Genomic DNA, 27,883 nt, shown 5'->3' on the forward strand with positions numbered 1-27,883 from the left:
AAAACAATTTTGCTATTTTGCTGGTAAATAATTAGGAAAGTAATACTACAGAATATGATAAAATTATTAAAATAATGAATTAGGTTCAGTTATGTTAATGTGTAAAGTATCCATAATATATTGAATTTTGAGTTTTGGGCTATAGCTGGCTGTGCTCAGGGCTTAGTCCTGGTTCTTCTCTCAGAGATAACGCCTGGAGGGCACAGAGGACCATATGAGGTGCACCCCATTGAAACTGGATTGGCTGAGGAGGCAAATATCTTTTCTGTTGTACTATAATTTTGTTACCTCCATAATATATTTTTTTAAAAAGGAAATATTCTTGCATACTAACAAAATTATGCATAATTTAAAATATCAAACACATTATGTGTACATAAAAACAAAAGTGTATCAAAATGAACACAACAATGTATTTACATGAGGCCGAGGCATTAGCACAGTGGTAAGGCTTTTTCTTGCCAGTGGCCAATACAGGACAAACCCCAATTCGAATCTCTGCATCCCATATGGTCCCTCGAGCTTGCCAGGAGTGACTTCTGAGCACAGAACCAGGAGTAACCCTTGAGTGTGGCTGGATGTGACCCTAAAACCAAAACCAAAACAACAAAAAACAACAATATATTTACACAAATAACCCTAGAAATCAATAATAATTTTAGAGAATAATACATTATATTATACAACTTCTACATTTTAAAGTATTGTCATGGTTTCCTAAATTGGTGCTAAGCTGCTAGAAAGGAAAATATCTAAGTTATTAGTCATGCTTTTATTTTTTATTTTTACTAATCTGTGTTTTTAATTTTTCTTACATTACTTTGGTTATGATAAAAATGTTAAAAGTCCCAACCTAGTTGGCAAAGTTTTGTTTTTATAGCATTCAGGAACACCAGCATTTCCTTTACGCAAGGGACTTAGTATATTGGTACATGCTGTTCTGCAGTACTTAATTACTCAGTGCCTGGGCGAAGGCAGGACTCCAGAAACCCAGAGATCCACAATAAATTATAAAATGTCTAATGAGAATCAGCTCAGAAATATATTTTTTAGATCATTTTAAAGGCACACATTGGTTATTTAAGAACATTTCAGTTAAAGTGCATATTTCCTTAGGAGACTCAAGTCTATAGAGACTAGAATCTAAAGGAGGTGATGGGAGAGAACCCTGGGAGGACTGAGTCAGCACAGTTTCTGTTTGCACTCTGAAAATGATCTTGACAAGACTCATTTTATTTTCAGTCTGTGAAATACTCAATAAAACTATTGTTTTTCTTAATGGCATGGATCTGCTTATGTTTTCTAGGACTTTATGCTAGGCAATGGCTGAAAATATTTTTCGTGCTATACTTTCACCCCTTATTATTGCTTTCATGACATCACAGTTTGTGTTTTTTATTTTCATTTCAATTATGGTTTACTTTTCTTCCTCCACCTCCCCTAATTGGAAATATACTTCACACAGAAATGAGGCTATTTTGTCTCTAATTCCATATCTCCTGTACATAAGATACCACTTGACAACAATTGACTTCATCATATGTTTGCTGAGTGAGTGAATAGCTGCCAATGCAATGAGTAAATTTATGGGGACTACAGATATCCAAACTGATCTCAAACTTCTGTTGTGTTATGTACTAGTGTGGGTAATTTTAAATAACTAACATTAAAGTGAAGTTCAACTATCACTAAGATAAAGTTTAATAAGGGCAAAGATTTTAATGTTATTTCACCATTATATCACAAAATTTGATATAACTACACCCTAAGCTTGTACAATGGATAGACCTTGGATGAAGTGAATATTTTTTAAATAACTTTATTACATACATGATTGTGTTTGGGTTTCAGTCATGTAAAAAACACCACCCATCACCAGTGTAACATTCCCATCACCAATGTCCCAAATCTCCCTTCTCCCCACCTAACCCCCGCCTGTACTCTAGACATGCTTTCTATTTCCATCGTACATTCTCATTATTAGGATAGTTCAAAATGTCTTATTTCTCTAACTAAACTCATCCCTGCTTGTGGTGAGTTTCATGAGGTGAGCTGTAACTTTCAGCTCTTTTCTCTTTTGTGTCTGAAAATTATTATTGCAAGAATGTCTTTCATTTTTCTTAAAACCCATAGATGAGTGAGACCATTCTGCATATTTCTCTCTCTCTCTGACTTATTTCACTCAGCATAATAGATTTCATGTACATCCATGTATAGGAAAATTTCATGACTTCATCTCTCCTGACAGCTGCATAATATTCCATTGTGTATATGTACCACAGTTTCTTTAGCCATTCATCTGTTGAAGGGTATCTTGACTATTTCCAGAGTCTTGCTATGGTAAATATGCTGCAATGAATATATGTGTAAGGAAGGGGTTTTTGTATTGTATTTTTGTGTTCCTAGGGTATATTCCTAGGAGTGGTATAGTTGGGTCGTATTGGAGCTCAATGGAAAGCAATATGGAGATTCCTCCAAAAACTGAAGTGAATATTTTAAATTTTAGGGCCTCGTTAGGGTCACATGACATCCTGAATTCATCAAAGGAGTATCACTCAACTATTCATTTAACTAACCAATACCGTCTGACTGAAATCTTCCCATGTGAGAGAAGTGACTTGGAATCAAAGAACCTATAATTGTCACTAACAACACTGTTATAGGAAAAGGAATTAATTGTTTTTGACAGACTCAATTCTGTGTTGGAGAGTTGGATTAGATCATCTCCTGGGTCCCCTTACCAAGCAAAAGTTCCAGGACTATCACATGTGGCTGAAGCTGCCTGAACATCTGACTGTAAGCTCAGGAATAAAGTGGAGATATTTAAGAAGACTTTTAGGCTCTGGTAAAGTCATGTTCTCTATAGGATCCAAAGGTTCTGGGGAGAGGCCAGAGTGATAGCACAGTGGGTAGATTGTTTGCCTTGCACGCCACCAGGATTCGATTCTCATCATCTCATATGGTACCCTAAGCCTACCAGGAGTGAATTCTGAGTGCAGAGCCAGGAGTAACCCTGAGCACTGCCAGGTGTGTCCCCAAAACAAAACAAAAACAAAATAAAACGAAAAGGTTCTATGGAGTAGGATCAATTCTTATTCAACTGTAGGGTTTAATTTATTTCCAGGTGCTAAGGAAATAGCTCAGATAAATAAAGGTGTAAATTTCTGTTTTAGACAAAGATATGTAATATGTACAATTAAAAGTTGTAAGACATTAAAATAAGCAACTTATTATGAAAAAAAGATACAGACCAATTATTTCATCACACTATAATGAGCATGACTCTACCTATATTCAAAATCTAACCCTTGCATTTATATTTATTTTAAAATGATATGTTGACACTTAAATAGGAAAGCTATTATATTTCTGAAGCAATAAACTTCGGTATACTAAGACCTATAATATGAACAAAATTTTATAAAATAGCAATGAAACTTGTTCTTACATATTAGTAGCCACCAGTACTGGGGGGAGTATAAGCTCATGGAAAAAAGAAGTATTAAAAATGAAGATATTAAAACACATACCAATACTGATATGTGGTGAAGACCAAAAGCACCAAGCAATACTGAGAAGAAATGGACATCTTAAACTTAATCCATGTTCCAGAAGAAACACAGTCCCTGGTACCATGTGGTTTATCAAAACCTATTTAATTTGTCTAATAGCTATTAAGAATCAGATATTGTACAGGACACTAGAAATAATATATATATATATATATATATATATATATATATAAACACATTTAATTTTAAGCACATATGGGTTGAAATAAATTAGAAAAATTTAAGACAGAGGCAAATCTGGAGAGGAAAAAACTGAAGCCAGGAGCAAATGAAGTAGGAAAAATAGGAATAAAGGTCTAAGTACAGGAATGAACAAGGTGGATAATGTAGGGCCCTGAGTAAAGGCCCACAAAGCAGAGAATTTATCTGGGAAAGAGTGAAAGAAAATACTGCAAGATTAAAGAAAATATATGAATGATTTGGGATGTTAACATGTGGAACATTCAGTGAATATTGCTTTAATCCTGAAAATGGGCCTCATAGAAAGTGCTTTAGTTTTAGCTAATTTGAGTAGTGGAAATTCAGGTCATTAAAGTATGATCTGTTGAAAAGGTTCATTAAGGAATAGTTCCATTATAAGGCATTCACTTTTACTACTATAATTTTCCCAGTCATGTTTATTAACAGTATAGGCCTTAGAGAAATGTATACATTTATACTATGGCAAGCATTATAAAAATCAAGAGTTTATTAGACATTTTAGATATTATTAAAAATAATATTAAGTATGGTAGGTATTTAAGATAATGGTATAAGTCATAATATACTATTGGCAGCTTTTGGGAATCGAAAGAAATTATCAGAGAATACTTAGGTGGATGGAAAATGCCTGCAAAAACAAAGTTGGATTTCAAAGTAATTTTCTCTGTAGAGAAACTATTTTAATGAATATAATTTTATTCTCATAAAACTAGATTAAAGCCTTTGGTATATTATAATGAAAGTGTCTAAGAGAAGCTTTCAGATAGAAACTCTTATCAAATTTAAAGTGGAAGATTTTTTTTTTTTTTTTTTTTGGTTTTTGGGCCACACCCGGCAATGCTCAGGGGTTACTCCTGGCTCTCTGCTCAGAAATAGCTCCTGGCAGGCACGGGGGACCATATGGGACACCGGGATTTGAACCAACCACCTTTGGTCCTGGATCGGCTGCTTGCAAGGCAAACGCCGCTGTGCTATCTCTCCGGGCCCAAAGTGGAAGATTTTATATTATTCATACAATGGGAAAAATTAAAAATTTGGGAAAATGTAGTAGCAATTTTATTTATTTATATATATTTTTTGTAAAATAAGAGGTAAATTTATCACAAGATGATTCTCTGAGAATCTGAGCAGAAATAGAAAACAATCTAAATATAAACCTAGAGAAACATTTTAATGCCTTAAATGGTCATTCTTTTACTAGCATAATGCATAGAAGATCTGGAGTCAGTTCTGGATTCAAATCCAATTTCCCCCACTAATTGTGGGTGTGATTTTGGACCTTTTGCCTAAACATTCTAGAACTCTGGCTCCTACATTGTCAATAATACTTATAAGGAGAGACAGTATAGCTAGTAAGAAACTTGCTGACCAGAATTTAAATTCTGGCACCACATATGGCTCCATGAGCACTACCAGGAGTAATTTTTGTAAAATAATGAAATAAAAAATGGAATAAGATCCATACATACTCTCAAGTGTTGCCCCAAATCAGACAAAGGTTTCTGAAATTTATCATATATAGTGTTGTTATGAAGGCAAAATAAAATTAACAAAATTATGTACCTGACATGTTTATCACAATGTGTGGTTCAAAAGTATATAATTTTGACATTAGATCACAATTTTATTTATTTTTATTTATGGTATTGCTAATTTTGGTAAGTTATTGTAGCGATACATTAAATTTAATCAAAGATTTATATTTGTATCCTGTATCAGCAAAAAATTAGGATTACTACTTCCTCATCTATAAATAGAAATATCAAAGTGACAACATCTGTTTGCCTAAATGACAAGATTGTGTGAGGTTCTAAATGTAATTAACATGCAAATTATAAAATTTTAAGCATAAAAAAGCTATTTCTCATTCGTAAAATGCATACCAAAGGAACTCACACATCACGTCATTCCTCACATCTTAATACATCATAAATATACTAATATTCTTTAGCACAGGGGAACATGTATGTACAGATGAAGTTTTTCAGTAATTTATTAAGCAGTTGCTTTTTTAATGTTGTAGTTTCACGGAATTTTTCTGCTTTGATGACTGGCCCAGTATTATATAATATATAAATATATATTTAATAATTACTATGAACATGTGAACAGGCTATTTTCATGTTAAATCATGAATATTTAAAATTTATTAATTTTTGATTAACTTGTGAGGACTTGTGAGGATTTGTAAACAAATACATTAAAAATATAGAATTACAAAAGTAAGATATAGTTAAGAAAGACTTAAAACTCTCTAAATTGCTGGACTGAGTTAAATTGAGTTAACTCAATGTCATGAGTTAATTTTATAATTTGCAACTGAATTGTAAGAAGTCATGGTTTTGTATTATGTATGATACTGTATGTAAATATCTAAGATTACACGTGTTGCTAATGTAAGAAATTTCAGCACTGGAGTCCAGGAGACTAGTGGAATTTGTAACTCCAATTTTCACTACACCTATCCTTGGTGAGGAGCCAAGTCAAAATCCATTTCTCTTCAAGATGTAGAAGGAAAGGGACAGAATTTAAATAGCTGCTCCACCTGGAACAAAGTTGGAGACAAAGCAGATGAAGGAAGTTATGGAAATCGAATTGTAGGAAGTTTTATTGCTGCCCATAATTAGCTTGTCTATTATTCCTTGCTGACATCTATGTTTCCAATTTTATCTTCAGCCTAGAATTTTAGATCCTGAACAAGATGTCATGGGATGGGGCAAAGATCAAAATGAATACTACTACCAATAATATTTATTTATGGTTAATTTTGAGGTCACATTCAGCAGCACTCTAGGTTTACTCCTGGCTCCGTGTTCAAGGATCACTTTTGGAGGAGCTTGAGGGAATCAAAAACAGTGCTGGAGATAAACCAGGTCTGCAATTTGCAAGGCAAGCACTCTACTTGCTATACTATCTCTCTGGCTCTCCGGCCAATATTATTTATCCAAAAATTATTATAATGATTGTTTTCAAAAAAGAAAATAGGTGAGGACTGGCATACAAAGAGGACTTAATTATTTTACCTTAACTATCTGAAAGCAAAATAATTTAAGTTATGGGTGATATGAACTACACTTCCATCTTCCCAGCTACTTAATTATACTGTTTTATGAATCCTTAAAATACTATTTAGAAGATAATTGTGTGTGAATTTTCTGCTGCAATTATCAACTAATTTCTATTTGTTCTGTAGTATCTGCACTTATTGTATTTTATATATACTATGGTTATGACCATAGTGTATATATATAAAGTCTCCCCAAAGGTAATACATATATGTATATATTAAAAGGTTAAATTCCCAAAGACTTCAAATACAAGATAAATTATCTTTGCTGAAAAGAAAGCTTTAGCTAACCTCTTGAAAGCAGTTTCACAATCTGTTTAGTTTTTCTTACTTTAGACATGAGGATGAGTATAAAAGAGACTGAATGAGGTTTTATTTGGGAAAAAATGATAAAATAGAACACAAATCATATGTTTAAATGTACTGATCTTTGTAATTCTGAAACAAATGAACAATGGTCTTTGGAAAAGTTTAAAAAAGAGAAAAAAAATTTCCCTCAGTTTGGAAATGGGAAGGATGTTCAAGCTTTCAGCTAAAGTTGTAAACAGAGTGGGTGTGAAAAAAAAGAAGTAAAGAACAACGAGACCCTGCGAAGTTTCAACAAGAGAAGTGGGTGTACAACAAATAATAAAAATGCAAGATACAGATACAAAAATAGAGGCATGTGTATCCACAGGAAATAAATCATGTAATTGAGAAAGCTCATCTGCGACCAAGTGCAGCATGAACAAAATCAAAAAGTGATTTTAAAAAAGTAAAATCTGACCTAAATATTCTGTAATAATATTTATATGAAAATAAAATAAAATCCGCTGCATGGAATGTCAACTGGCCCAGCCTTTTTGGAAAACAATATGGATATTCCTCAAAGAACTGGAAAATGAGCTTCCATATGACCCACTAACACCACTCTTATGAACGTATCCTAGGGGCTCAAAAACACATGCACAGAAGAAGTCTTCTGTATTCATGTTTATTGCAGCATGATTTATAATAGCCAGAATCTGGAAACAACCAAAGTGTCTCAGAACAGATAAATGTAAAAAGAAATTATGGGGGGCCGGCGCGGTGGCGCTAGAAGTAAGGTATCCGCCTTGCAAGCAATAGCCTAGGACAGACTGCAGTTTGATCCCCCGGCGTCCCATATGGTCCCCCAAGCCGAGAGCAATTTCTGAGCGCATAGCCAGGAGTAACCCCTGAGCGTCAAATGGGTGTGGCCCAAAAACCAAAAAAAAAAAAAAGAAAAGAAAAGAAAAGAAATTATGGTAGATATACAGAATGGAATACTACACAGCTGTTAGAAAAAATGAAATAATGAAATTTTCTTATACACAGATGAATATGGAGACTATTATGCTGAGCAAAATGAGTCAAAAGAGAAGGCCAAACATACACTGCTCACACTTATTTGCCAAATTAATATCCAGAAATATTAAAGACAAGGGCCAAGAGGACATGTACATGGTAAGAAGCTTGCCACAAAGAGTGAAAAAATGTAGATAAGGCAGAAAAGGGACCACTATGACTATGATAGTTGGAAATGATCACTCTGGGTAAGTGCTGGGTGCTGAAAGGAGATGAAGGATTATGCATGATACCCCTTCAGCACAGTATTGCAAATTATAGTATATAAAAGAGGAAGAGAGAGGGAGAGGGAGAGAGTGAGAGAGAGAGAGAAAGAGAGAGAGAGGAGAACGAGAGAGAGGAGAACGAGAGAGGAAATAATCTCTGCCACAGAGCAAGAGGCAGTCAGGGAAGAGTATAGGAGGGAAACTAGAGATATTGGTGGCAGGTAATGTGTTCTGATAAAAGTGTTGTACATTGTATCACTGAAACTCAGTCATCAATTTTGTAACTTTCTCTCAGTGATTCCATTAAAAATTATTTGTAAAAAAGCAAAAATATATTAAAACTCCAAGGCTGGAGAGTGTAGCTCTATTACAGAAAAAATGTGTACATGATTTACTTAATTTTGTTAAAAAATAACAAATAAGATTGCATTTGCAGCTTCTTAGAAAATGTCTATATATAAATAAAATGGGAACTGATATTTAAGTTTGTAAGTCATATTGAAAACCAAAATCTTGCCAATAAATCAAAATAAAAATTGTTTGGAAAACAACTGGATTGATGATGATAAAGAAAAATAGCAAGAAACAAAGAAAATTCTAATATCACTGAGTGACTATAAATATTTGATATGTCTCCTGAAATCATCTATTAAATTATTTCAAGAAAAATGTTTTCAAGATAAAAGGAAATCTTAAAAGAATAGTCTATATGAGATGTTTTCATTTATGTACGTATAATCCATGAATGGAACATGAACGTCAGACTTAGGTGAATTCAAATATAAATAAATAAATAAATCTATATATAAAATTAAATCACTTCAAAGAGATGCAAAGAATTATTACTATCAACAAATTTGTTCACTTACTATGCTACATGATTTGCTTTCTGGTTTTTAATATCCAAAAACTAAAATCCTTACCTCGGTGAATTGTTCGTCTTTTCATGCTTTTCATTCAAGTTCAAACTGCAAAGCTTTTTTGATTTTGAATATGAAGAATCTACTTCCACATTTTCCTGAGTTTGTTCTCTCAGACGATCATGAAGTGAAGTCTCCCTTTTTAAATTCATGTCTGAGTATGGGCAGCCAAAAGCACTGGTTTTTGTATAAAAATGAGAGCAGAGTCACAATTTCAGATGGGTGAATTAAGGATCTACAGTCATTAGAACAAATTTACATTCATTATTCAAGCACTAAGTAGAGAAATCTTTTCTCACTCAAATCAATTTCTATGCTGTCCTTTGATAAACTCTCAGATTTTGAAACAGAAACCAAAGAATAACAAAGATTTGTTCCCAAATGAACAACGAAATGCTCATATTAAGCTTGACACACTTTTTTCCCCCTAATATTTATACTGTGGTTCAACTACGTCAAAAATACTATGGGTAACTAACAATATTATGCTCTAATTTTTTAACTTTCATGTATCCAGAAACACTGTATGTGCACTTCTGCGTAAACATCCTGAACCTTGTTGTGAAGGTTTGTGTACCCAGGTGAAGGTATATTTGCAATTGAAAGGGAAGACCATAGTAATGTTAGATCCAAATCTTGGATATTGTTGGAGCAAGCTCAAGGCAGAAGGAATTGCCAGGATTAGACAGGGCTATTGCAACAGACTGCTTCCTTGTCTCAAGTTTCTGTGCCCAATTCTCTGTCTTGAGGTAGCTCGAAATCTTTGTTGGTGCTAGGAATGCTACAGTCACTAGCGGTTGAAAGAAAGCATGGTGGTTCCAGAAGGCCACCTGCACACCAGTCAGGGAGATAAATCATATATGAATGCCACTTCCATTATGGTGAAATAGCAAAGATAACTCATACAGGATTTTGGGAAGACTATGAGAGACATGATCTCAGTTCTAATTGTCTACAACTAGGTCAGCTCTTCATCAAGATATCAGGCTGTAAGGATTGTTTTTTCAGGAAGTTGTCTTTAACATTCTGTAAATTTGCCAAACTTGGTTTGTAACAAGGCCTTTCTGGATAGTTGAGTTTTCTTTTGTTGTTTTAAGATTGTATTAAATTAAGGATTATGAATTTAAAATAACATTTAGATAGAATTCTCCAGGGAGAGTCGTAAACAACTTAACCTCAGTATACTTTAACATTAATCTATATACAGAATTAACCTTCTGGAATTTTGGATAAGGAATTATGAAGATAACAATCTTGCCCAATAGTCAGGGTGCATCTGTCTTGGCAAAATGACTGATGAGCAGAACTGCTACAAGGAGGAATGCCCCATACACAAGGGCTCAGTAATTTATATCAATTGCCATTTGTTTTTTAAATGATTTATTTAATAATCTATTAACTGCTACTATTACATATTATAAAATATAAATTTATCAGGACATTAAAATATCATATACCCTAAAATGTAATTTACAATAAGAATTTAAGTTATCAGTGTTAAGTATATACCTATGGTCTATTATAACTTAAGATAATTTACCTATCTTATACCTATTATTTATTATTACATGTAAAAATGCTATTGCTACATTTATTTACAGTTAAGGCTAACACAAGATAAGAAATGTTTTCAAAGTTACTTGAAACTTTCATGGGAAGTCCTGAAATAGATCACCTAATTATTAACAACAATCAAGTGGGTAAAAGTGGAGAAAAGGTTTGAACCTAATAAAAAAAAACTACTGCATAAATCTTATACATAAAAAATATGTATTTATAGGGTATAGTAGTTATTGGTTTGTTGGAATTAATGGCAGGGGAAAATATCTCACATATGCTAGAGTACTGTGTAAGGAGTGAAGATGTGATTATACAAATTTCAATAACAATTGAAAAGGAGAGCTGTTAAGCTGCACCAAGTATGATATTTAAAAGAACTTTCTGTGGGGCCAGAGAGATAGTACAGTGGTAGGGAGTTTGTCTTGCATGCAGCTGACCCAGGACTGATGGTGGTTCGATTCCTGGCATCCCATGTGGTCCCTCGAGCCTGCCAGGAGCAACTTCTGAGCGCAGAGCCAGGAGTAACCAACCCCTGAGTGCCACTGTGATCCAAAAACTATAAAAAAAGAACTTTCTGCAAGTAAAATTTGAAAGACATTAAGATAATAGAAAAATGAGTACATGCATACTCCCAATATAATAAATCTTAAAGAAGATTATATCTAAATTTCCTCATTTTTATACCATCATCCGTAGATGAATCATGCTGCATAGTACAGATGTTATCTCCTCCTAACGCTTGTTTTACCAAAGTTGTAGATGACAATCCAAACACTTTTGCTAAATAGCTACTTAAATTGAGAGAAATTTTGTTTTCAAAAGGTCCATTCATAAATCACTCTTTGAGTCACTTCATCATTTATCTCTTTACGAACTATATTTAGGTCAGAAGCAAAGAGTGTTTCTCTGGCACTATGATATGAAAAACTAAACAGAATGTCCTAGAGGGTCACTGGAATGGAAGATATCCTGATTTTTCCAGGAAATACATGTGAAACATAGCTCCAAGTCAGAAAAGTAAAAATTAAGGATGCAGTTTAAAAGAAAAAAGACAAAAGCATGTTTTGCAGATGGTACAATTACAGAACTGGAAAAAATATAGTCACAGTAAATAAAAGAAGATATGAATGAAGTAGAAATATTAGAAGGCTTTAAGATATAACTGTACCACATTAAATTTGGGTTTTCTATCAACAAATTTATCTTTCATCACTAATTGTATTTGCATCTCATGTAGAAAAGTAATATGTGGTATAATTAGTAACTGTAATTTTGGCTTGTCTTTGCAAAAATAAATCCTTACTGTTAGATATATGCATGCCTGAGTGTGTGTCTGTGTGCATGTAAGACAAACATGATTCTGCACAAATCTCTAGAGAGAATAAAATTAACTAAATTGGATGAAGAAATAGTATATAATAAGTCAGGTGTTTGTCTTGCAGGCAGCCAACCTGGGCTCAACCCAGGGTGAATACTACAATCCCAATCACCAGGAATGGTCCCTGAGCAAAGAGCCTTGAGTAAGCCTTGAGCATTCCATGTGTGGGCCAATAGAATTCCTACTCTACCTCCATCAATTAAAGGTGTGGTGTTGGGTTTGTAAAGCCATTTAAAACTTTTAATTTAACCAAACAATGAGGCATAACAGTTCGATAGTCATAATTTCTTTAAAAATGGTGGTGAAGGTAAAGTCTGTTTCTGTCTGATAGGTAGTTTACTCCAATTTTACTTTCATAAATATAATCCAGAGTGAGAATTGTAAGCTTAGAATTGCACTAAATATCAGTGCTGGTTGAGAGTTCTGTTCTTATGACTGAGCACACTTCCCTTGCCTCTTTAATTCCTCCTTAATTTATATGTACTGTTTGCAGTAAAAGATTGAAAATATGGTAAGAATTGTAGGGCTGTGTAACATAAAACACACTTTGTTTCATATGGCTCAACAGAATAAATTACTAAAAATTTCAGGCCTAAGCACATTAAAGGCAATGGATAATAATAGATGAATGCTTAGACCTAAAGCTGTCAACCTTGAAATTCAATAAATCTGAGCTGAGACCTGAGTAACCTTACTTCATAAGTGGAAGGAAACATACAATTATGACATTTAAAATACTACTTTGCTTCTCAGAATATTTAAGCGTATTTGGTATTCAGAGGCTACCATTGGAGATGTGATCAGGGGTCACTCCTTACAGTGCTTGAGGAGCCATGAGAATGATCAAACTTGGTCCCCTGGATGCAAAATAAGCATTCCAGCTCATTTTATTATCTTTTTAGCCAAAGTAAAATGTTTAATGCATCAAAATAAATAGAAAGTTAAAATAAATATCTTTCCCTAAAACTTTGTCTGTAGACCTTTTATAACCAGTATTATAGGCTGGGTAGTAGAGGGGTTAAGAAGCTTGCCTTGCATATGGCCAACTCTGTTCCCTCCCAAAACTACATGCAGTCCTCTGGATATTGCTGAGTAATCTCTAAGCACAGTGTCAGGAATAAACACTGATAGATATGGACCCAACAAAGAAACAAAATTACAATTAATAAACATATTGAATGCTTCTCATCCCTAGAATTATAAGGAAGAAAAGGGTTGTGATGCAACAGTATCAATAACCAATACTAATCACTATATCCCTACATTTTGTTTCAGACCCAAGAAGGTCTTGGCCTCTGAATTCTCCTTTCTCTCATCACAAGGGTTTCCACAGATTGCTGCTGTATCTTCACAATTCCCATAACAGCCCAGATCTGAGAAAGGAGGTAGCAATTTCTGTACTCCCACTAGTACTCTATGGCCTTGTTCAGGAGTCATCAGTTTCATAAACTTCAAGTTCTCTTGCCTTCTGCTTTTATCCTTGCTCCTAAATGCCTTACTTGCTGCCATGATTAAGTGTTCCAATCACTCACTGAAAGGCTTCAATCCTAGGAAGGGCTGCACTGTCTAAAGTACCAGATTAAATCCTATCCTAGATTAAACCCTACTCACCAGTCTTTTATAGCCTTCTTCCCAACTAGTCTGATCATTTTCTCTTTGAGACATAAATATAATTTTCCCATGCACAAGCTGCTTCATCTCTTTAAATTTTAATATTTTGTTAAGTGTTCTGAATATGCCAATGCTATTTTAGCTTCAACTGTATATTTCATTTTCATTACAATATTCTAGGCGAAAAGATGTCTAATTCTTTGAAAGCTCCTTAAAGTAAATTTTCTTTTCCAGAAATTTGTTTCAAAACAAATTTCACTCAAAAGTGAAAAAAATTTTTAAGGACGATCATACAACATCTGGAGAATAATTCAGCTGAAAAAAAAAAAGCTCTTAGCACAAGTTGTACCCATAAATAAGAGGCATATTTTTGGCTATGAATGATAATCAAGTAATTCCATCTATTATATGTATTTAAATTAATATTATTAATTTAAACTATATAAAAAGTCAAGTCACTTAAATATCTACTTTATAATGCACACATGTATTCATACAATATGTAATATATGTATGTATATACTAAAATATGTATATAGCATATGTATAATATATGTATATAAATAAAATTTATATGTATACTAAATTATGCATATATGTATATAATGTAGTGTATATAAATTATTATGTATATATAAATATATATTTTATGAATCCACACACATAAATCCCTCATGTTAAAAAGTTCATATTGAGCCATTGTAAACAGAACACTCAAATGTTGTCTAATTCCTAAAATTATTTTAAAAATTATTATTTTGTTTGTTTGGGGGCCACACCTGGTGACGCTCAGGGCTTACTCCTGACTATACAATCATAAATCATTCCTGGCTTGGGGGACCATCTGGAATGTCAGGGATTGAACCCTGGTTCATCCTAGGTCAGCTGTGTGCAAGGCAAATGCCCTACCACTGTGCCACTGCTCTGGCCCCTCCTAGTTAAGGTTAGGAGCAGTCTGTTTGATGGAGCAAGAAAACAAAACTAACTAAAGTTAGAGAACAAAGTATGATTCAACAGTGGAATGAAGCACCATCAAACATTAGAAGGTAAAGGCTTTAGAAATTCTTGCTACCCTTCAGTTCCCTGCAAGAGATATGATTAGAAGGCTTCTCAAGTACACAAAACATATATTTTGGATTTCTATTTAGGAGGTGATATTTGTAATTCCACAATCTGCAAATAAAAATTTACCAGTGAGTTCATGTATATATTGAAGATTCCATATTAAAAATCAGCCAACTTTCTTATCTCTAAATTACTTAACACATTAAATACAAAATAAATGTAATGTGTGAAGAAATATCTGAATTAGAAATAAGAACTGAAACTGTTTCTTCTTTAAATTTTGAAAAATGGCATTAAAATGAAGATTTTAAAGATTTAGGGTGACAAGATTTTGAGTTAAAATAAATGTCTAGTACTTTTCAGAAAATGTGATTGATGCTAACTTTTTGTCTCAAAACTTTTCTATTATCCAATAATGTAGCTATATGTTATTAAGTATGAACATAAATTATCCTTAAGGACTACAAAATATTCATGTAAAATGCATGAATATAAGTCATACTAAATTTAGGTATTAAAATTTTTTAAAGTTAAAAAGAAAGCATTAAAATAAAACTTGTCTAATATTAATAATACCAATATTTTTATAGTTTACATTTTTACATATATATTTTGGGCCACACCCGGTGATGCTCAGGGGTTACTCCTAGGTATCTGCTCAGAAATCGCTCCTGGCTTGGGGAACCATATGAGATGCTGGGGGATCAAACCACAGTTCATCCTAGGTCAGACATATGCAACGCAAACCCCTACCGTTGTGCCACCTCTCCAGCCCCAAACTATTTATATTTTAACTCATCGGAATCTCACACAATGTCAGTGAAATATACTATTATTTTGCCAGTGAACAAACTGAAGCAGAGTTGTGGTAGGTATAGCATTTACGACCACAACACTACTATACAAGATGAATGGGACTGAAATCCAAGTAGCCTGATATCATTTTCTGAACTTTTGCCTACTATGCCAAACTGCCACTGGGACTGTTATTCCTTGAATGCTTGAGAGAAAATAAACATGATATAAAACACTAGGCATGATGTCCTGAAAGTCCTAGATGCTAAGCCAAATAGACGATGATGTTATTAATGAATTTATATAATAAATTTTGCAATGATGACTATAGAAGAAGAAAAGCAAATAAACAATTTAATACTCTGGATCATTTAAATGGTTTAATATGTTTTCCTATTTCATTTATAAATTTATTGAGTTGCCACAAGAATAGAACATGTGGTAAAGAAGAGTTTCTTTAGAAACAAAAGCACAGTTGCTGCATGGAATAAAATGCAATGTGACGAACTGGCCATCTGGATAATTTTTTATTGGTACAAGCTGTAATTTATAAAACCATAAAAGGGGAAGAAAACAAAGAAGAGAAAGCCTTGACTTTGTCCCAGAATTAAAGATTTTAAAGCCCCATCCAATCATTTATAAGATGAGAATTAAAAATTTTATACCTACATCTACCAACTAATGCTGTATCTTCATGGCTAAACATATACTATAGAAATGATCCCTGAAAGTAGAGTCTTCATGGCTAAACACAATACTTAACATAGTCAAGCACATATCCACATGGTACATGGTGTTTTAGTAGATGTTAAGAGAAGAGGAAAATGCTTCTTTTTTTCTCCTTCCACCAATTGTAGAATGCCATTGTATGCAAAGCATTATAATAAGCATTATGATAACACAAACTACAAGTAAAATCCCACATCTTAAGGATTTTTGACTTGTCAAAAACAAATAAGCAAAAAAAAAATCTAAAAGAAAATCCAAGTATTTGTTTTATTATTGTTATTATGGTTGGTACTTGATAATGATTACATAACTTAAAACTATGAATATATCATTTTTAAATATCAGATTACATAAATGATTTCATTCTAAAAAACTCTCGGGCAGGGGAGGGGAGGCTGGAGAGACAGTAGAGCAGGTAGGGCATTTATTTGTCTTGCATCTAGTTGACCTGGGTTGAATCCCCAGTACCATGTGTCCTCTGAACTCGGGAGGAATGATTTCTGAGTGCAGAGCCAGGAATAAGCTCTGAGCACTGATGGATGTGGCTCCTAAACAAACAATGAAAAATAAAAGGTCTGAACAGAACATTTTTTTCATAATTTTGTAACTGTTACTGCTCTTTCCCAGTTTAGGGCAGAAAAGGGCACTGAGAAAATTTCTGAAAAGGAATAGTTTATATAGAACTGAAATTATAGAACTCAAGTTCTCTATAAGTGGATACAGAGACCAAAAATTATGAAAAACAAAGAGCAGGGCTAAGGGCACGGTTCCTTGGGTTGGGCAGGGAGATGCTGAATGGCAGTGCGAAGTTGTGGACCAGAGCAGCAGGAACTGAATAAAACATGCCTATGACACATAACTAGTGGGGCTTGGACACTCACTACAACTGAGGGTTGTCCAAAATGGAAATATAAATTGTGAGTGTGATGACAGATCTTGGTCAGGCTGAGTGGCTAAATTTAGAGGATTGAATAATATTCTTGTTTTAACAATTACTCCATAGGAATAACAGTACAATTCTCAACAGGTTCCATGGGTGAGCAATGGTAGACAAACACTCACAATGAGCAGTCTGACAGGAGTGGCTTTTGGGTCACCACCAGCTGATGCATGTGGCTGATGCAGAAGACAGAAGAAACTCCAAGTTTCAGCCTGCACACAGCCTGCCTGCTGCTTGGATTTCACAGTTACTCTCTTTTATGTTGCTGAAACTCTGCAGAGGTTTGGCCTGCATTGTTCACTTCAACTACTGACTTTGCCTGGCATAACTTCTTTTTATTCTATTAACTACAGTGTTCCAAATCATTTCACAAGCACAAGCTTGTGTGCATATATGTACACATGTACACAAGTGTGCATATTCATGTGCATGTACTGTGTCTGTATACAGGAAATCCTCTCGTTCCTCATCTGCACTAAGCAGGTATGTGCAGTTCCACAAGCCACCTTATGTGGCATAGGGATGTCTCAGGAGAGCTTGGGCCTTCAGCTGTGACAAGCTGAAAGTATATTTTATAACAGCTTTAAAAGAGCTACAGGCCTTGTGCACCAATGATACTCCAGAAAGAAGGTGGGATTTGAAATGTGACACTCAGGGTCAGTGATTTTCAGAAAAACAGAAAATGTTCGTTTCCTTTTTTCTTTTTGTTAAAATTTTGCTTACAGAAAAGTAGCTCTTATAGAAACATGTCAGTTGTATTATTTTCCTTATGCAAATCTGCCTAAATAAGGTGCATTTAAAATACTCTATACATGTTTGCTTTGTGATTTCAGAAAGGTGAAGTTGGGTCGAACAATCAGTACCAGAGATTACCAAGGCCAAAAATTGCTCTGTATGATTTCCACAACTGGATTTCACAAGGGGATGAGCAATTGAGTATATCCTTCAGGGTCATCTTAATCCAGACAGGCTCTCTTCAGTGGATATAGGCTTTTTAGAATATGGAAGCATGGCCAATCTACCTTTTATCTTCTTTTCCTTGAGGCTTCTAAGGAATTCTCTCTTTCCATCCTCCAACACCCTCTTTTAATTTTGTATATCAGAGTTTGTAGAGTATGTGCAGTTATGTATATTTGGAAACTAGAAGGTAGTGTGATTCTGCAAGAAGGAATTCTGCTAGCAGAGATTAATCAGCATTTCATTGTAGAGTAAAACATAACATTGCAATAGTATTAAGTATTGTATTCTCTCTGATAAATGTTCAAAAAAATTTAGATCAGTGGTGGGTGGTTCACATTTAAAGCAACATTTGACACAAAACAAAATCCATGATTCTATTCTCACAATGGGTTGTCTTTATTTTAACAGTTGCATTGAAACTTCCTATGCTTTAAATTTATTTTGATTTAGAATTTTTTTAGTGAGCTCTTTTTATTTTTAAAGGAATAAAAATGTACAGTAAACAAGGTATGTGTGTGTGTGTGTGTGTGTGTGTGTGTGTGTGTGTATGTGTGTGTAAGTTGTTGTTTGCATAGGCCCAGCAAAATATGGGAGAAATAGAAAGGAAAAACCTTTGGCCTAAATACAGGGAAATCTGGCATAAGACTAACTTTGGGCTCCAGGCATACTAGGTTGTCCAATCCCTGAGGCATTCTCTGTGGTCCCAGTAAAAGCTTTTCATACAATCTCATGGTTGTTGCTATCAGGTTTCTGTAGTTAGAGATCCTGGTTTCTGTAAAGATCCTGGAGTACTTCTGGTTTAATTTCACCTGAAAGCAGATTGTTGCTGTTACTAAGTCGTCTGGGTGTCAAAAACCATCTTTGGAGTATGTGGATGCCACCTACTGCTCCAGGCACCTGGCATGCTCCGACACATGTGTGCTTGGCTCTCTGTGGGATCTTCTTCAGTGAGGGTCTGTCTTATGAGTATGGGGATACTGGTTGATACTGGCTTCCTGCGTGGAAGCACAGATGTAGTACATGCTTTTTCTGACTTTGCAGGCTTTTAGCAGCTTCATGGAGACAACCATGGAGACACCTGTTCAGTGGGTATTCCAACACCCAGGATGTGTACTATATTTCTGATCCTTTTACTGATTATAAAACTGGGAAATACATCATTGTACCATAGTCTATATCTAATACTCTCAATTATCATGTAGCTGTGCTAATATTCTGGTTTCTGAAGAGATAAAAGAGAAGATGAACAAAAGACCCATGGCTGTCTCAGGAGATACCTGTCACCCTAGGCACTGTAATTAAGATCTGTGTGAGAAGCAAAGCTTCGCACAGAGCAACAACAGGGGTTAGGTGAGAGGAGGTCAGTGGTTTTGGGCATCAGGACATGTGTCATCATGAAGATTTACTACATGTCTGAAGACATAGTTTGAACTTAATCATGTCCAGAGCTCTATCAAGTTTCCAGTGTTTTAACCTTCTGGTAACAGAGAAAACAAATATTGATTTTAAACATTACTCCTTAAATGTCACATCTGCACTCAAATAAACACTATTTCCTATATGTGGATGCTTGTGATGCATATGTAGGTATGTCTATGTTTGCCTATGGAGTGATTTGGGCTGTGTTTCACTGTGTTGTGTGGTATATGACTGATATGATGTTTGTGCTAAGGTGTGTATTATAGTGGATGTGCATGTGTCAAAAGAACAGTGGATGGGGGCACGGCCAATGACAGCAACTTCCCTGCATTACTAGCTTGTGGATGCTATTTGGAGCAAAATAGAGATAGGAGTGAGATTAGTGCAGTGTTGTGGCAACAAAGGAGCTTTAAGTAGCAACATACAGAGGGATGGAAAGACTGGGCAATATGTCAATAGAAGGATATGAGGGAAGTACTAGGAAGATGCACACTTATTTTCTCATGCTCTGTGTTCATTCATTTTAATCTCGGGAGCTTTCAGAGTTTCACACAATGGTTCTTTTATTCCTTTTCCACTCTCCTTTCCTCTGACTTCCTAGCTTTCTTTGCCATCCCTGACAATGAATTGACACCCCAAGACTATGTTTGCCATTTGCAGTGGAAAAGGAAAGAGAAATAAAGAAGAGGAGGATGAGGAGGAGAAGACAAAGAGAATGTTTGGGAAAATAAAAAAAAATAGAATAAGAACAAACAGAGCTAAGAAGTCAAACTGGAACAGTAGATAAGGAGTGTTGTTTTAAATATAAATTAAAAAGTCCTAGAGTTGTTGGGATGGTGAGGCCTTTCTCAGCTAGACCTGACTCCTGCAGCCCCCATAGCCTGGAGGGTCTAAAGGTTGCAGGGTGAGGGAGGAAAGATTCACAAAGCAGTCAGATGAAGTTCCAGGAATCAGCCAGCTTTATTTCACTTCCTCACTTGGCCTCTATACTAAGCCTTTTCCTAGCAACTACTTCTCTACTCTTTCTGGCTCTCTTGGCCTCTGTTTCCCTTTCAGCTGCTTTTTCCAGGCTTCCTAGCTTACTAACTCCCTTCGCTGAAGCTACTACTGCTGCTGCTTTGATGATGCTCAATTTCTGATGCTAAATTTGATGCTGAATCTCTCTGCTGAATCTCGTTGTTGGTTCTTGCTTCTGCTCATTCTGGCTTCTGCTTTGCTTCTAATACACTTCTCTCTCTAACTCTCCTTCATCCCTCTCTCCCCCCATGCAGACTCCTTTACCCTCCCATTCCAGGTATGGGCAGTTCTGATCATTCAGGTGGGATAAAGAAGAAGTTGGGGGAGGGGATACCCACAAAGGAGGGCTGCAAAGAAAGCATATTAAGGATTAGAAAAACAGAAATGTAAAAGTTCATTTGGGAACTAATGAAAAAATGCTACATTTAGTGATGGTGGCACTACTCTGAATTTACAAAAGCTTAAATTTACACATGAATGAGTGAATAATATGGTATGTGAATTGCAACAGAGCTGCTATATTTTTAAATTTGCAGGATAAAATGTAATTCATCAATATCTCAAAATACATTGCCCTGGGCCCGAAGAGATAGCACAGCGGTGTTTGCCTTGCAAACAGCCGATCCAGGACCAAAGGTGGTTGGTTCGAATCCCATTGTCCCATATGGTCCCCCGTGCCTGCCAGGAGCTATTTCTGAGCAGACAGCCAGGAGTAACCCCTGAGCACTGCCGGGTGTGGCCCAAAAACCAAAAACCAAAAACCAAAAAAAAACAAAACAAAAAAAAAAAACATTGCCCTGAGCCAACTTTTGCACAACAGACCTGCTCAGCTAAGAGCCCTCCTTCAGGCCAAACATCCTTACATATTAAGGCTCCTGGAAAGATACCTATTATTTTACAGATACTCTGTAAATGGAGAATAATCTGTAAGATGAAGCAAAAAATGCAAGAGACAGATACAGAGATAAGAAACAACTTGCTGAAAAGGTCATCTAACAGCATTTCATTTCTCGAATTGATAGACATTTATTCTTTTCTCCAAATTCCTTGAAAGCATTTCTAATTTACAGGAAATAAACAGTTAAGTAGAAGAGGTATGTAAAAATTTCTTACTATTCCCAAATTCCTTGCTACTGCAAACATACACAAACAGACACACAAATACACACACACACACACACGTACACACACACATAGATGCAATCACTAGCAAGTCACTTTCTGATACTGTAAACTGCCACAGAGTGGAAAGTGCAGTTATAGTAGAGAAAGGTCTAATATAAAAGGGACATTCATGGCACCCCTTCATTTTCAGTAGTACAAACCACAATGTGTGTGTGTGTGTGTGTGTGTGTGTGTGAGAGAGAGAGAGAGAGAGAGAGAGAGAGAGAGAGAGAGAGAGAGAGAGAGAGAGGGAGAGGGAGAGGGAGAGGGAGATGGAGGGAGAGGGAGAGAGGGGGGGAGCGGGAGAGGGAGACGGAGGGAGAGGGAGAGAGAGAAAGAGAGAGAGGGAGAGGGAGAGGGAGAGAGAGAGAGAGGTAAAGAGCCTGTCCAAAAGACAGGCAGAGAGGGAAGGTGGGAGGGAAGAGGAAATCAGGGAGGTTCAGAGGGAAACTGTTGACTTTGGTAGTGGGAAATGCACATTGGTGAAAGTTGATGTTCATTGTATGACTATAACTCAATTATGAACAACTCTATCTGTGAAAAGAATGTATTATGAACAATCTTGCTACCATGGTATTTAAATAAAAAATAGATTGAAAAATGAAACTTTTAGACAAACTTATTAAATAGGAACTGCTTTTAAATTCTTTGGTTATTGAAGATTCTCTTTCGTTTGCAGGTTTAAAAATAACCTCTGCTTTGGCACTACATACAGAAAATGACACATATTCATTCTAGTCTGTGAGTGAAATGTACAGACTATGCACATTCCTCCATTGCATGTAAGATTCTCTGCATGTGTCCGATGTTTCCACTTTGTCCCATATATTTAGAGCTGATGAATAAGTCATCTCTAAATAAGCAAGATATGCCTGTATCTTGAAATCTCTATTCCTGCAGAGTTTTGAATCAAATTGAGAAAACATTACTTTCTGCATTCTGAACAGTACTCAAATTACTATAAAAATGCAAGTTACTATTTAAATATGGAAGCTATACTCTCATTAGAATGAGTTTAAAGGAGAATATATAGTATCTCAGGTGCCACAGTTTATGGGGGACAAAAATCTGTGTTTTGGAGAGGAAGTTTCTTTCCAAAAAAATTCAAATTTAAATTAATGAGATGTAATCCTTAAGATGCACAATGGATAAAACAGTTTCTTTTTGAAGCTTAGTACATTTAGATGTAATTAAGTTATATAGCAAATTAGGGGGAGAAATTGCCTTTGTGATGTCTGAAAATGCACATAGTAAATGATGAATTTTTCCATTAGCATTAATGAACTTGCCTGGTTAGCTCCCCTGCACATCAGAACAGAGACTAAATCATCCGTCTTTCACATTTAATTCAATTTGTTTGTATATTGCATCTTTTACTTAATGTTTCCCAAAAAGCAATTCCAGAAAAGACAAAATTATAAGAAAATATTCTGTAAAATTGTATATATGAGCAACAAAACAAAGGAGGGACAGTGGAATCTCTGGAGAAATAAAATTTACTCTCATATTTTATGGATGTCTAAGAGTTGTCTGATTAGTATTAAAGGCTAACATATTCATACACTGAATTAGAAATTGTTGCCTGTTTTCAGAAATAGTGATAGACAAGAATAAAGACTGAAAAACAGCACGTTCAAAATAATTTTAAAATGCTATACTGAAATCACAAATGCTGATAAATCTTTGTTATGTTTAAAGTAAACTATGCCATGTATTTAAGTGTAGAGATGTGTGAAAAAAGAAAAAGCAATGAAAAGCTAGCAGTTGAAACTTGCATTTATATAGCACTTCACTTCCCAAAATGCTGAAAGGATTGTGGGCTTCCTGGAATCTTCTTTTTCCTGTGTTTTTTAATTTTTTTTTAATTCTGCAAAAATAATAGAAAGGGGAAAGGATTCTGGCCAACGTACTTTAAAAACCAAAATTACTCCTCTATTGCTCTACTCCTGAGCTAATTCCCTTTCTATGCCCTAGTAAAACAGAACTCTAAGGTAAGTTTCTGCTGTCAATATTCCCCACCCTTCCAAACTGGATATTCAAAGCCAAGTATAAATAAATATTAAACAATAGTTTAAAGTTGATTTAGAGCCTAATTTAGATACATATAGATGTATCAATAGGAATGACTTTTCACACCTTTGCAATATTTGACTTGGAAATTAAGACCAACTTGAAATGATAATTACCCCTCCTTTTAGTCTCTTTCCTTCCTTACACAAATCACTAACTGAATACCGAATGTGTGCCAGAATCAACACACACAGATTATTACGCATTTCTGATGGGAATTAAGAAGAAAGCCAATTTTGATGTGTATGTGCTTGGTGGCAGGAGACTATGAATGGTGATTGAAGCTTGATAACAAATGAAGTCATGGGATCACTATCTCAAGTAGGGTGTGAAGTAGCTTCCAGTCCCTGGGCATGTTGCAATCTTAAGGACCCTGACAAGAAGATTCTGCCTCATGAAGTAAAAAAAAATAAATATCTTGGAAATAGAGGTCCAAGAAATAGTGTTTATTCAAGAATTTCAGATGATTTACCTCTCCGAGTATTTAGAATCTCAGGAAATAAAGTTGTGAGAGCAGAGGTCTTAAAAAATTCTTCAGAAAAGTATTTTAGAATGACAAGTAAAAAGCCAACCTGGAAGACCAAACTAAAAAGATATAGGATAATTAATGTCAGAGAAATAGAAATGTTTTAAAATAGATTATATTGAGACAAGGAGTATCAGTAGCAAGTAAAAATTGCTGTTAAGAGCCGAAGCTATAGCACAGCAGTAGGGCATTTGCCTTGCACATGGCCAACCCAAGTCAACCCTGGGTTCGATTCCCTTTATCCCATATAATCCCCAGAGCCTGCCAGAAACAATTTCTGAGTACAGAGCCAGGACTAACCCCTGAAAGCTGTCTGGTGTGACCCCAAAACCAAAAATAAATAAATAAATAAATAAATAAATAAATAAATAAATAAATAAATAAATAAATAAATAAATAAATAAAATTGCTGTTAAATGGGAGAGAAACACACAAAAAATTCTGTAGAAACCCTTGTATGTGTGGATTTAGATATGACTTAAGGTTTATTAAGAAGGGGAAAGCAGGTGTGACCTTTGGAAACACCCTTCAGAAAGCCTGGGTAAAGAGGGGCAACATGAAGATGATTTGTGCTGAAAAATGTGCAGGCTAGTGCCACAAGTGGTATTAGGGACTCCCCAGAGGGAGTTTAATTCCTGGTGTTGTTGCAGGGAGCTGTGTTAGTTTTACAATAAGGGTTTGGGGTTCAGGATGGATAGTCGCTGTCTGATCACATGGAATCTAAGTCAAAAAATTGCCATTTCTAATGCAATCCTAAACCATCCTCAACAGCAACTACTGTTACCACTGAAGAAAGTTAGCCAATTAAGAAATAACAGTGAGCTCTTAAAGTTCTTCCATCTAGCTCTGCATAAAGATAGGCAAAGGAATATTAAATCTGAAGTATGTGGGAACAATATAACAAAAATTGGAATTTGATTATGTATTTATTAAATCACCAAAATGAGAATTAAACTAATAATTAAAATGATCATACCTTGCTTAATATTTTCATAGATAAATTTTATATAATATTCTTATTTGTAAGTTTTTATTGCTATTTCATTTTTTCATGAAGGCTGACAGTGCTACATTCCAGCCATTCAGAGAATTTATTTTCCTCTGTATCACTTCTAGCACTATAAATAATAACTAAAGTTGTCTTTAGGGATGGACCACCCTGGTTGTTCTTGAGGAGTGCCAGAAACATACTTGACAGTTCTGGAGGTCTCCAGGACTACATACAAAGATACTCAGAAATATAATATATATATTCCTAGAAAATGCATGCAAGGAATGTACCCTAATTCCTAAATTATATCCCTGGCCCCTTGGTTCCCTTTCTTCACCTTAAATCTTCCTTACCCCTTTAGTCCATTGAAGGACATGGTTTGGTTTGCACCAAACCATTCCACAAGGAATGATTTCCACACCATTCTACTTACTTATCTTATAATAGAAGACAAAGTAAAAGACATTCCATTAAAATAAACAACTCACTAACCATACCATGATAGAAGTTACCATTTGACAGAGATTCAGTTTTCTGTTCAGAAATATAAATAATACCTTAATTTACATCATAGGGTTGATGTGTAAGACAGTGCCTCAGTAAATATACTGTAATGGATTAATTACATGAAAATATAACTGATACCATCTTGTGTATAAATATTCCTTCCAAAATAAAAATACCAGCATTCAAACAGTTATACCATACATAACTTCCAAATAAGTTCACTATGAACATATCTTCATGCATTCTAAAGGAAACTAAAAATTGTATAACTTTGGATTTTGGCCATCACCAGCTAAACATTGTATTATTGTTACATAGTGTATTTATGATGGTGTTCAAATTTATGGACTTGGTAAACAATTATCTCACCTCATCAACAGCAAAGTGCTCTTGGTCCCACTCATCCCCACATCACATTCAGTCCTCTGACTCCTCCATAATCCAGACTTCTTAGTTTGTAACTCCAGATACAAGAGTTTATTTCAATTTATATTTATTTATATATATTATAAATATATATTTATATAATTTATGTATGTGCCACCTCTATGGCACAATAGTTTATTTTAATTCACATTACAGACTTTTGTAAGTTTTCAAATTAGCTATGATACAGAAATTTTAAAAAATTTGAGGAATGGCATGAATCACAGCAAATTAATTATGGAATATATATGTTATATCTTGTGACTAGAAGATAATAGAAACATGAGAGAGGACTTTTGTCTAAAAACTATGAAAGAAATATTATAAATAACCAAACAAAAAATGAACAAATGTTAGTCTAGACAAATGCTAATCTAGAAATGTGCAGAGAAATTTTATGTAAAATATGTTTATAAAAAGACATTAAGTGTAGGGAATAATGCATTCCCAAATAAAACCCCCAAGGTCAGGGTAGAACAATTTACTGTTTTTGCAACGTATAAAACGACCCTCTAATTTTACAGTTAAAACATAGGTTTAGGCCTATATTTGCTGTATAAGACAGAATGTTCCTGTGCTGCAACTGTGAGCCAACCACAACAAGGAAAGGTCCAAAGGTTATAGAAGTCCTCTCTGACTCTGGCCAATCTGAGCAGGCTTTTTACAGTGTAGATTCGGGTACAAAACACTGTATAATTTGCATGCATAAAAAGCCTGCTTGGATTGACTGAGTTAGAGAGACGTCCAAGCAGCCTGGCAGTGATTGGTGCAGAATCGAGTTGGAAAATTTGTTTTGTGGCAATATTCAGAGAATTTTCGTTTAGCAGCATATTGAAACATTTTTCAAGATATACCATATTTTCCAGCATATAAGACGACTTTTGAAACAAATCAAAAATCAGGGGTCGTCCTATATGCTGAGTATATCCCGAAAAATGTTTCAATATGCTACTCACCAGAAATTATCTGAATATTGCCACAAAATGAATTTTCCAACTTGATCCTGCACCAATCACTGCAAGGCTGCTCGGACCGCCTCTTTAACTCAGCCAATCCAATGGTCTAATTTTATTAATTGATTTTACAAATAAATTTACACAGAATATGCATAATAATAGTTCTAATTTTTTAAATAAATTAACTTTAGTTGAATATAGTTTAGTTAATGTAAGTAAAAATGACCTTATATCCCAATAATTACTATAAACTGTTCTAACATAAAAATAAATCAAAATATCTGCTTTTATATAAGGATAAGATTCTACAATGTTGGTAATTTATGTAATTTGAAATCTTGTACTCTATAAAATTTTGTATAAACAAGTGTGTCAACAAAAATCTTTAAAAACGAATGCTCAGTTTATAAAACCAAGCATCCATATACATGTAATAAG

At 34.7% G+C, this 27,883-nt stretch overlaps 1 protein-coding gene across 1 annotated transcript in view; it reads right to left on the bottom strand.

Annotated features, from left to right (window-relative positions):
* L3MBTL4 (L3MBTL histone methyl-lysine binding protein 4) overlaps nucleotides 1-27,883 on the bottom strand; it is a 330,693-nt gene that overhangs the window by 151,471 nt on the left and 151,339 nt on the right. The window contains exon 11 of the mRNA XM_049770889.1: nucleotides 9,335-9,508. Coding sequence (XP_049626846.1) covers nucleotides 9,335-9,508 — 174 coding nt within the window. The remainder of the gene's footprint in view (nucleotides 1-9,334; nucleotides 9,509-27,883) is intronic.

This window comes from Suncus etruscus, chromosome 3 (assembly GCF_024139225.1).
Source record: "Suncus etruscus isolate mSunEtr1 chromosome 3, mSunEtr1.pri.cur, whole genome shotgun sequence".
NCBI classification, from domain to species: Eukaryota; Metazoa; Chordata; class Mammalia; order Eulipotyphla; family Soricidae; genus Suncus; species Suncus etruscus.